The sequence below is a fragment of the Xyrauchen texanus genome, chromosome 18 (assembly GCF_025860055.1).
Source record: "Xyrauchen texanus isolate HMW12.3.18 chromosome 18, RBS_HiC_50CHRs, whole genome shotgun sequence".
Taxonomy (NCBI): domain Eukaryota; kingdom Metazoa; phylum Chordata; class Actinopteri; order Cypriniformes; family Catostomidae; genus Xyrauchen; species Xyrauchen texanus.
Window position 1 is genome coordinate 27,860,447 of NC_068293.1, and position 12,378 is coordinate 27,872,824.

At 36.4% G+C, this 12,378-nt stretch overlaps 1 protein-coding gene across 1 annotated transcript; it reads left to right on the plus strand.

Moving 5' to 3' along the window:
• Nucleotides 1-9,661: 9,661 nt before the first annotated feature.
• Nucleotides 9,662-11,012, plus strand: jagn1a (jagunal homolog 1a). Its single transcript, XM_052148669.1, is given in 5 exon segments — nucleotides 9,662-9,740; nucleotides 10,685-10,804; nucleotides 10,807-10,900; nucleotides 10,902-10,939; nucleotides 10,942-11,012. Coding segments are annotated over 5 exon segments (402 nt in total).
• Nucleotides 11,013-12,378: the final 1,366 nt, after the last annotated feature.

The following is a 12,378-nucleotide window of genomic DNA, read 5'->3' on the forward strand; positions in this document are numbered from 1 at the left end:
GTCACACCCACGCCTGAGTCTGCTCCATGCCATGTCACAGTCACGCCTCAGACTGCTCCATGCCATGTCACAGCCACGCCTCAGCCTGCTCCATGCCATGTCACAGCCACGCCTCAGCCTGCCTTATGCCATGTCACACCCATGCCTGAGTCTGCTCCATGCCATGTCACAGTCACGCCTCAGCATTCTCCATGTCATGTCACAGCCACGCCTCAGCCTGCTCCATGCCATGTCACAGCCACGCCACAGCTTGCATTATGCCATGTCACAGCCATGCCTCAGCCTGCTCCATGCCATGACACAGCCATGCCCCAGACTGCTCCATGCCATGTCACAGCCGAAACTCAGTCTACTCCATGCCATGTTTCATGTGTTTTTTTCTCATTGGTTCCTTTGTTTATTAGTTTTGTATTGTTATTGGTTCATGTTTCATTGTCTTGTTATATTTTTTTTCAGTCTTGTATTTTCATTGGTGGTCTTGTTAACTTGTTACCCATGTCAATGTATTTTAGCCCTCATGTTTGCCATTGTCCTTTGTGGAGTATTGTTAATGTAACTTTGTTGTTGTTTTGCTTAAGCCAAGCCAAGCCGAGCCAAGCCAAGTCAAGATTTAGTCAAGTCATGTTTTGTTTGTGTCAAGTCTAGTTTAGTCATGTTCATGTTTATGTTTTATGTTTCTAGTTAGGGTTTTTGGATCTCACTTTTGTTTAATAAACTGCACTTGTGTTCGTCTCTCCATCATCATCATCTTCATTCTTGCCAGCAATGTTACACCATTGACTACTTATTTATTTGTGGTGGTTCTTGTAAATTGAAACATGATTGTAAGTAACTTAATGTTAAAAAGGAAGTAAATTGATAACACAATTGCAACCATTTACTTACTTAATTAAATGTTTGCAACTTTTAATTTAATGGAAATTAAGCATTATCAAGATATTTGTAACTTGTGCATTATAATTTATTTACACAGCAATAGTAATAGGTAATAGTACTAGGATGGTTAAAGCCCCCCCCCCCCCCATTAGTTATTTTATAACCCAAAACTTGCTACCCATGGGCTATGTGTTGGGTCATTTTTAACACAACTGATTTTAGTGAGTAGGAATATCCCACATCCAACTTGAATGGAATGCAGCATACCCGTGTACCCTGATGAAACTAAATTTATTGCAAGCAACATTTAAATCGCAAATATTATTAGATCGATTTTTCCAGGTATTATAGACCTCCTTGGTAGATTCATGTGAAAAATTTGGATTTTTGAATGTCTGTTTGGGAGACGTTCATTTTAAAAACAGTCATGCTGTAGTTACAATTAGGCTTGCTTGAGCATTAAGTAATGTTTCAAGTTCTGGTTTTCATGTGTGGACAGGTTTTTAAAATGTCAATTGGTATTATTAATTAGCTGCGACATAATGTATGATGCCCAAAAGCATGGTGTCTTATTCATTGTGAAACTGTGTTTTCTTAATGGCAAGAATCAAATTGAGTCTCATTTAAATCCATTTACAAACATATTTCAAATTACATTATGATATATTCTGTAAAACATGTATTATTATAAATAATTAAAGCACAAGATACTTGCCTCATACAACTCTGTCAGTCCTATTTATGTTAATTAATATTGTCATATTGACTCATATTGGAATTTATTGCCTCAATTTAATCAGCTAATAACATTATCAGAAGGTGAAAATCAACACACTTATCATCGTTAGGCTTTTATTTGTGGACACTGGATCAAAACGACATCAGGTGCTTCATATAATGGAGCTGCATACCAGGGATTATGGCAACTTAAATTTGACCAACCACCAGATGGCCCTGTTTTCGACAGTCCCGAGGCTTTGAATCCTTTCGAACTGCTGCCATCACCTTATTCACATATTCACACTAGCATCATCTTTGATTTTTAATGGGAATGACAACGAGGGCAAAGCCCTTCTGACAGGGAAGCCTAGTTCAAGGTTTGCAGATTAGCGTAACATGGGCGTTCCATAGATATTCTATGGTGGTACACTGTTAGGAGACAAGAGGCTGTTCTTTTTGAATGGATGTCTGTGGAGATGCTTCACAATGCTGAATAAACCACTTTTGTGAGGAAACAGCTCATCATTTAATGAATGAACCTCCTGTCTGCTAATCTTTAACATGTTATACACTAAACAATCCTTTTGGAGTGAACTATGTGTGGAGTTTACTATGATAAAAATTTTGTTTTATAAGAGAAGTCATAGACGATTTTATGACCGGAAGGTGTCAGTTTAAGACTCTCTCCATTCATTTGTATAGCTTCAGCAAATTGTCACAAAATGCTAATTGACCTTTACAGCTGTTACGCTCTATCCAATGATAGAACCGTGAAGGTTGTTATCGCAGTACTATAAGATCTCTGACGAGGATGTGTGGGATAGACTTACCATCTCTTCAATGGCACGAAAGGAATAAACCAGTATAAAGCTCCTATATCACATTTGATTTGCCACAAAACATGTCTGGTGTTCTTTGTATACTGCATGTTCTTGGACAGATATTTTATCAATGTTTTGTCCACTGAACGATCCAAAAAGACTTTAAACTGCAGTACAGCCCAGATTGTAAGCCTTGTTGTCATTCACATTAAAAATCAAAGATGGCGCTAATGTGAATAAGGAGGCAGAGTCTTGGTGATTTTCTACAATAAGTATGAAAATATAAACACACTCAAATATTGTGCTATCTATTAAACAGCTAGTAAGATGAATAAATATACACATAAAACCTATATAAAGTTTACACATGGCTGTAAGAGCTTACACACAATAAAGCTTGCACATACAAAATATATTAAAGGGTAACTAAACCCCTGCTCAGAGTCTAACTCCACCCACTAGCAATATTTGAAAAATGCTCGAAAAGTGGGCAGACCCCAGCGTGGATAGAGGGGACGAACCGAGGGCGGGGATGAGCGGGGGTGGGGGAGGCGTGCACCTGAGACCCGTAGAGACAGATTAATTGACAGCTGCTGTCAGACTCTAAAATGGAGTGACTGGAGTGACGCAAGTAGCTTTGCCACGGAGCGGACTTTTGAAGTCGAGGACCTTTCTCCCCCACCTTCACCTGAAGTGGAGGAGGGTGAATTGTCTGTGGACACAGGGCCGGAGCCATATCAATTTGAGCCGCTGGCTCAAACTGCGGTTTTAACTCCCTGTTGAGCATCCGAGTGCGCATTCACCTTCACTCGCGTGCAGGAAAAACAAACGAAACGCTGTTCAGTGATGTTTATCCTTTTAGCAGGATTTTTATTTAGCAAGCTTCACTTGAACATAACATCAGTTAGCTGTTCTCTCAACTTAGAAGAATGTGACGTAAAGCGTAACGTCATCATGTACAAAACCATATACCTCCAAATAAAACTATACAGGTAGTCAATACCGTAATACAATGTATAAGGGTGCAATACGTTTAACACTCCCGCATCGCGAACGCGCGTTTGTCGGCCCCAGAGGATTAACTTTAGCCTAACCATAAATTGTGATTCAAATATATATGATCACTCACCTCAAGACGCCGCTGCGGTGGTGGAGTCCATGCAGGAGAAGCAGCGTTTGGCACTGCGTCGCTTTTCAGCGCGAGCTGTTTGGAGAAGCCCATTTCCACCTCCATTGTGTTGGAGAAGCAATCCCGCGTAAAATGCAGTTTGCACACTCCTCCAGCTCTAGGCGGGAACTCGCGGTCTTCCAGAACAAGGACGTGCAACCCCTGGTGCCTAATTTCCAAGTCTATATGGAAAGCAATACAGTCCAGCAGTGCTGTTACAACCAGCAACATTACACCTACGTACCATCCTGACCACTGTACTAAATACAGATAATCCAGGCTAACTTGAAGCTATCCTAACTGACGCAATACTATGCTACTAACTAACTATGCTTCTAACAATACTACACTAACAAACATGCTAATTAACTACCTAGGCTACACAAAATAATCTAAATAACTATATAAATGCTATGCTAAATAGATGCTAAAATACTCTATCCTGATCGTTTTCAATACTCGCAATTCCAACTCCTGACTCGCTACAGTGGTTTTGACGAAACGAGATGGTTTTTATACTGCCATGGGCGTGGTAGCTCGTACCAAGGGCGTGGTGAGCTGGAACCTGCTTACGTCAGCTGTCACCGCTTACGTCACAAAGTACCGCAAACAGCCAATAGGAAAATTCAACTGCAGTAGCCGCCGTTCAACCTGAAGAGGGCAGCACTCATACGTTTTTACACCATATGTTGTAGAATTAAAACACTTTATACACAAATGTCAAAAAAATTACTTGAATCAATGACCAGTACTAATAAAGCCCCATTCTTACAGATCATTAACTAAAAAAAGTTGGTTTAGGGTTTAGTTACCCTTTAAGCTTACATGGCTGTTAGAATGCATATAGAAAGTATAAGTGGAATAATGTAATGCAGATTATCAATAATGCTATTACATTATTACGAATACTTATGATAATCAATAATACTGATAAACATGACAATTTAAGTCTTCACAATGTTAAAACTGTGTCAAACATTAACACAATATATATGTGGGGATATCTTGTTTACTTGCTACTATATGTCTAAAACAAACATTTTAAAAACCGTAGAAAGATCCCAAAAATGAAAAATATATGGCAAATAATGCCCACTCAACGAGTTCCCGTGTTTTATTAATAATATCTGATATAGTTACAATTACATACATTGCGATCTTCTTTTGACTTTTCACTGAACATAATTTTATCCCCCACCGTCCAGTTCCTCGCACCATCGCACACACAAACGGGCTCTCCGCGTCTACCAATCCGCATCAGTTCGGAATTGTAAGCCAGCATTAAATTCCGTAACCGTTCGCCTCTCTTGTTCAAAATAAACTGTCCTTGCGGGTAACACTCTCGCTCGGTACTGTACTTCCCTGCTCTGTGCTGCTGTTTATCTGTGTGAAAAGCCTAAACCGCTAGAGGCAAAAAGTGCACAAGTGATGTATTTTATATAAAGAAGGTATGAGAAATCATAAAACAATGTAACCAAATGCAACAATTTACTTAATAATAATATTTCAATATGTTAAAGAGCACCTATTATGGTTTTTAAACTTGCCTAATTTTGGATTAAAGGTCTCATACAATAGATTTACATGCATCCAAGGTCAAAAAAAAGATTTTCCAGCATCAAAAACGACTCGTTCAAAGATCAGTTCTAAAGCTGCGTACACACTGTCAGCGAAATCGCGCGCGACAGCGACTCCATCTCATTCATTTTCAATGAGAGCACAGCGACTTCCGGCGACACGAGCTGTCGCAACCGTTGGCGACTAGATGTGGGCGTGTCCAGCGATGCGACAAAGTTGAGACTAGTTCAACTTTATTCAAATGAAGAGCGACTAACGGAAGCGACAGCCAATAGGAGAGAAGACGGGAGAGCTCACGTGATCCTTCTCTCTCTCTCTCTCTCTCTCTCTCTCTCTCAGCTCCTGCAGTAACGGAAAGATGGATGAAAGGCTAATTCTTGCTGTTAGCAATTTTCCAGTGCTCTATGATATGGATGGTATATCCAGCCGCAGCTCTTGCACCAGCCGGTGGTACTCGCCGTGCTGACTCCGAGATTTAATGGTTATGTGGACCCAGACAGACCGCCGTTTGCGTTTTCGCCGCAGATAAACAGCCGCTATGGCAAAGAGCACGCCTTGTTTCTCATTCATCTTTGATATAAAGCATTTTATGTACTGATTCCATTTCTATTTAGTCTTTTCCCTCCAAAATGTTTGCTTTTAGCGCCAAGAAAAGCAATTTGCTGTCAAGAGCAATGGAATGACATCAGTGAATGTCATTTATAAACGTTACTAGGCAACCAGTAGTGGGAACGCCCACTAGCGACTTCACCGCCAGCCATTGGCGACCTTCAGCGACAAAGTCGCTGGCAGCGTGTATGCAGCTTAAAGCATTCATTCTAAACTCCTCCTTTCAGAGAGCCTACACTGCTCTGATTGATCAGATGTCCCAGTCTGTTGTGATTGGTCTACCGCGTAGTGTTTGAGGGCAGGTCAAAGCTGTTCTAGAGGCGGGTTTTATGTCGGTTAGTACAGAAAGTATGTCTGAAATGACTAATGACTTGTTTCAGGTATTCAGAATCGGTTCTTTCTTTTGGGAGTCAATAACACCTTTGTCATGCACTTTAATTTTTTAAACTTTGCAGACTTTTTACATTCACAAACAGCTATATAACACAAAAAAACATAATAGGTGCTCTTTAAATAACCATAATGTTAATTAAGACTTTATTATTTCAACTGTAATACAATAATACGTATACAGAACAACCACTTTTAGTGTTTGAATCAATCATATCTCTCACTAAACACTGTGTGAAATGATTATTTTTTGCCTTGTTTTATTCAGTTGGCATGTAGGAGCTGATAACAGTTTGCTGAATAATCACCATATCTGGATAATTGCTACAATATCATAATGGATAAATTTCCTCCTCCATGATATTGCATTATATCAGTTTATACAGTATGTAAACTCAATAGCCAATATACTTGGAAATATGTGAATGAGAATAAACCTGAATGTGGAATGTAATTCAGTCACAATGCACATTATGTAGTTTAGAGATAATTTAGAGACATTTAGAATATTACAATGTTTATTTCTATTTAAATAACGTTATATTCTTAAAATGTTCTGTTTGTCCAAGAATCCTCTTGCAGCAATGCTGGTCTTTAGCATTTAGAAGCTGCTAGTTTAGGACCTGTGAGAGTCTATTCTCAAACTAGAGACTGTGATTTACTTGTCTTTTTGTTTTGCATCTGGGCTGTCCACTTCCATCTATATCCTGGTTAGAGATTATTTTTTCAAAACAGCAATGCATGGAATAGCCTTCATCTCTCTAAAACAATAGACTTTAGGGGATAATAGAATTTCAGGAGAAATGTGTTTCTTTTTGCCTATTTTTAAAACCAAAATTTGACTTGCAAGTGTAAAGAAACTTGTAAGAACTCAATACTTCAGCAAATGGGGAAAAATCCACTGTATTGTGATTTCCACATGGTAGCGCAACCATTTTTAATTGTTCTAATAATAAGAAAATGATCTTGAGTACAAAAGTAGCACTTTAGAATGCTTCTGTAAGGAATAGGTGGCACAGTACATGTTTGCCATCGCAAGTAAAGAACAAATGTAATAAATACCACTTAAAACAATTATTTGGTTGGATAATAATTTGCGAGATTTTTGGTCAATTTAATCCATCCTTGGTGAAATGAAGCACCAATTTCTTTCAAGAGCAAAAATGTCTTTGTGTTCTAAAAATGAAAGCGTATATACTATAAATATCAAATATAATTTTCATAAAGTAACTTATAATGTTAGAACTTGAGTAATTTTTTGGCAAACTACTTATTTACTCTTACTTGAGTCATAATATTTCTCAGTACTTCTACTTGTACTCAAGTGAATTCTTGAATTAGCAGTACTTTTACTTAAGTAAAAAACAAAAATGTCCTCTGTCCACCACTGATTTTAAAAACATTAAAAGTTTAAACACTCCACAACATGGCTATGAAAGGTATGAATGCCACGCAAACCACTTCTTTCATGGACTGGAGATGGACATGCTGTATTAATGCAGCTTAATATACATGGTACACAAAATAATAATACAAAAATAAAAAAATAACAAATATGTCTTATTATTGCATAATGCATACATACCAACTATTTTATAAAATATATTTTTTTAATACATTTTAAAATTCAATTAAATAAGTATTTGTGTTCTTTTAGTGTATTTACTTATGCATTAATATATCAGCTGTTTTTTTAGCACATTCAGAATATGTTTGCAGCAGTCCTCTTGAGCCGCTGTTTCTTCTTGCTGTGTAAAATGTCTTTGGTTTCTTCATAATTCTACAATGATCCGTTGTGCTGTGTAAATCATGTTTTTATTCTTTTATGATTTCATTGTGATCTTGTGCTGTTTATGTGTGTTTTAATTGTATTTAATTATAATTTTTCATTTTTTATGTAAAAATCTCTTGTTGTGCTGTTTATATGTGTTTAAATTCTTCATATTTTCATAATGATAGGCTTTCAGCAGAGAGGCTATAATTATTATTCATGAGCCAAGCTACCGCCAGAGTAGTATTCAGCTGTCAGCTGCCTATAGCTTTCATTTAGCATCCTCTTAGCATCCATTTAGACTACCTGCTACGCTGTCAAATCACATCTCATGAAGGGGCGGTGACATTCTTCTATTGCCCTGTATTGCGCATGAGCAGCACATATTCCCTTCATTGGCAAAAAAAAAAAAAAGATACAAGAAAAAAAGAGAAAACAAAGCTTTGTGTTTTAACATTTCATCAACTATTCCTTGCCTAATCACTTTCGCTTTCAGCCACATTTAATCCATCAGTGGATATAATCCGCTGTCAGAATGCGTTCCCCCATCCACAAACCTAAGCATAACCCTTCCCTATATCCTACCGTACCCTAGCTACCCTAACCATAACCTCATACCCTATCGGGGCTAGGGGGAAACAGATTCTGACGGGGAACACAATTAGATACACCTGTCAAAACAAATCATCCATCAGGAAGTCAGCGTAATGGATCAACTGGGGATCATGCTAACTGGTGATGTGCATGTGAATCATTTTACTTGCCTTTTCAGCAGATTTGTTCAATGTGAATTGTCAGTGAGTAAAGAAAATACGTTATCCACGTTATAAAAATGTTGGTATCATAATGTCTGTTCTAATTCATTTTACACAGTTTAAGAGCGTTTCACATTTTGAAACAATTTCACATGGTAACATCTGGTTCCCATTTTGACATGGGACAGTGGTTTAAATGTCAAGAGCGGTAAATCGCAAGTGGAATTCTTTTATATACATCACTTAAACATCGTAGGCTGATACGTATGTGTCAATAATATACTTTAAATTGCTTTTTTCTTTATAATGAATAGACTTAATTAACCATAATAGTTTAAATAACTTTCTCCTACCATTGAAAATGAACAAAGTGATCCATTAATTGTAGTTGGGACAATGATTCAGTGGTCATGCTGGTTCATCACCGAATCTGACAATCACAGTATAAACAACCGAATTTTCTGAGAATGGTTGAATTACTGAGGAGAAAATTATGAACTACATTGTCTATAGTTTAGACTTTTTAAATTGTCAAACAATTTTAAGATTTAAGACGAAATCTTTAGATCCTAAGATTTTGCCAAACAAACGAAATCATTGTTTCTGAAAAACTTTCTCGTGCTTTCTCATTGTACATGCTCTCCAGTCTCCACACAAAAACAAAATTCTTCTGAAAATCATCTTTTGGCAGTGTCATGGTAAATCAGATTACTTAGATGCTGTAATATAACAGGACTATGCACATTTTCTACCAAGCCTCAGCATTAATGTAGTATGAATCATGTCAGATATTACAATATGTATTTTAGGATATGCATTACCTAATAAATACATAATTTTAAGGTTTGGGATCAATTAAATGTACATTTAAAAATGACTGATCTATAATCAGTTCTAATACAGTTCTACAGAAAAGGTCTGTAATCATCTTAATCTGCTATGTGTTCGCATTCGCAGTCATCTGGAAATTGCCATGGCATCACGTGCAGGCCCAAGAGCTGCACAAACCGATGGGTGTGACTTTAAACATAGAGAGAAAGTGGGGTCACACTAACAGACTATAACCCCATACCGTTGCAGCAATTTCATTATCTCTTTGTATCCGAGTATGTATTTTAAATTTGAATATGTTTTGTAGTGGACAGGGAGGGTTACTTTTGAAATGCATTCCACTACCTATTACAGAATACATGCAGTAAAATGTCATTTGTAATGCATTCCGTTAGATTACTCAAGGTCAGTAACATATTCAAAATACTTTGGATTACTTCTTCAGCACTGGTATATTTTCACTTGTTTTGACAATAAAAACTCTGCCCGTACAGTAAGACAAAATACACATGTTAATAATACATTCTATGAAAAACCTAAATATATTATTCAGTGTTGTTTCTAAAACAAGATAAATCTAATTATCTTGTTTTAAGGATTTTTTGATATTTTTTACAGGAAAACAATAAAAAAATATATAATCAAGAATAAGATTTTTGCTTAACTTAATAGAAAAAAGAAATTATGATCCAGCATGAATTTTCTTGATAAAAAAATATGATTGTGCCTGATAACGTGCATGTAAAATGGCTAGAAATAGCATTTTAGCTTAGCGTAAATCTGACAATTTACAAAAGGTTTATTTCTATTTCTTCTGCTCCAAACTTCAAACTCACTTCTCTGTCTGCTCGTATGAATGTAACACATCAAAAGAAATTGTTTCACCGCTGTTCAAATGCACTTTGGATTGCATCATTTATGTGTATAAATGTTTTCCATCTGAAAGCACTAGCTATTAAATGAAACAAATGACAATAAAATGCAAAGTAATCTCTTCAGTAATCAAAATACTTTTTGAATGTAACTGTATTCTAATTACCAATGTATCTTTAGAGTAATACAGTGTAACAATGTAACTTTAAATTGTAAATGTAGTGGAATACAGTTACTTTTATTTTGTATTTTAAATACTGTAATCCTGTTACATGTATTCCGTTACTCGCCAACCCTGGCAGTGCATCACTGAAATCAGAGACCAAGAAATTCACCATAGTGCATCTTTTAATATGGTTGCTGGTGGCAGCTCAGGTGGTCATTAGTCACCTCAGCCTGGTGTCACGTGATGTGACTTATCAGTGATCTACATTTTTGGTGCAATGGAAATGTTTCCACTGGCCCAGCAGCTATACCGGCATGGGAAAGCTTAATGCTTTATCTTTGGCTGTCTCTATGATTTATCTGCTCATGGTGATAGCTATTCAGGTGCATGGCAAATCTACTACACCAATAAGTTCTTGGATGTCTGGTTCAACTCAACACAAGAGAAGAAGTAGAAATAAACACGTTTTGCAGAGGTACTTAAATTCACCCATAAACAGCATATCTATCTCTGTCTCAGTTGTTACTGTGCAAAGCATGAGAATATACATAGATTAAAATGTAGAAATGTGTTAACCAACAAGCATACCTCAATGTTTACACTTTAAATTGACTTTCATATATATTTAAATTAGCTTTCCACTGCAATATAAAAAACTTTTTGTTTTAAGTATTGTTTTAATGTGTTACTTAAAACTACAATTCTGTTTAACTACAAACCATGTCAAAGACTATGTGCATTTGCATAGTTTTTTATGCTTTATAAATAAAAGACTTCATTGGACATTTTCTTTTTTTTTTATGCAATTCATACTGATTTAAACATACAGTTGGCATCTCTGTCATTTTAGCTTACATTATCAATATACATAAAATTTTCTACTAATTTTCGAATAGTTGTTTAAGCCCTGTGAGAAACCTCTGACTAGATCATCCACAGACCAAGCGGTCAGTTTTAGCTCACCCAATCTTGTGCTCCGTTTAAGTAATAAAGACCATATTATGCAGATTTTGTAATGAGAACAAAACGGTGTTGGAATTCTGTTAGGAATATGATGTGACTGTTTTGTTCATAATTAAAGGGGCATTTCATATTTTTTCGGTTTATGTTGGATCTTTACTGACACCTATGACATGGATGCAACATCATTCATGCACAATAGTTTTCAGTTATCAATGCCAATTCACAATTAGCAGTCAGTCGTGATTAATTTAATTTATGAGTTAACGTGTCCAAAAACAGGGCGGCTACTGAGATTAGGCAAGAAGTATACAGCTGTTCATGTTATCTTAACATGGTTGCTCCCTAAGCGGGGACTCTCTTTTGTAAGGTTACTAATATGACTGGAGTCATAATCTCATGTAATTGCTCATGATTTTATACGTTTCAAAATTACGTGTCATATCTTTTAGAGTAAAACATTTTTATGAGAAAAAAATACAGAATACACCTTCTATAGGCCATGACCCTCTAACTGATACTGCAACTTTCCACAATTTTCTCCCATGCTACATTCTATTTAAAATCAAAGAAACGTTTAGCAAATACACAACGATAAAGCAGTTGGTAATAAATTGTTATTTTTCAAAAGTTCTAAATATTAAGCAGATTAACTTCAATCGGTCCTGCTCCACAATGTAAACACATTTTACTGATGTTAATACATTTCAGTGAATAAATACACGGATAGGATATTTTTTTGTCGTTGTTGTTTTTCTTTTGTTTTTTCCTATACGTCTTTTTGCATTTAGACGTATAGGCCAACACTAAATGCTGACTCAATTAAATTTAAAAGAAACGCCGAGCAGTATGAGGACCCC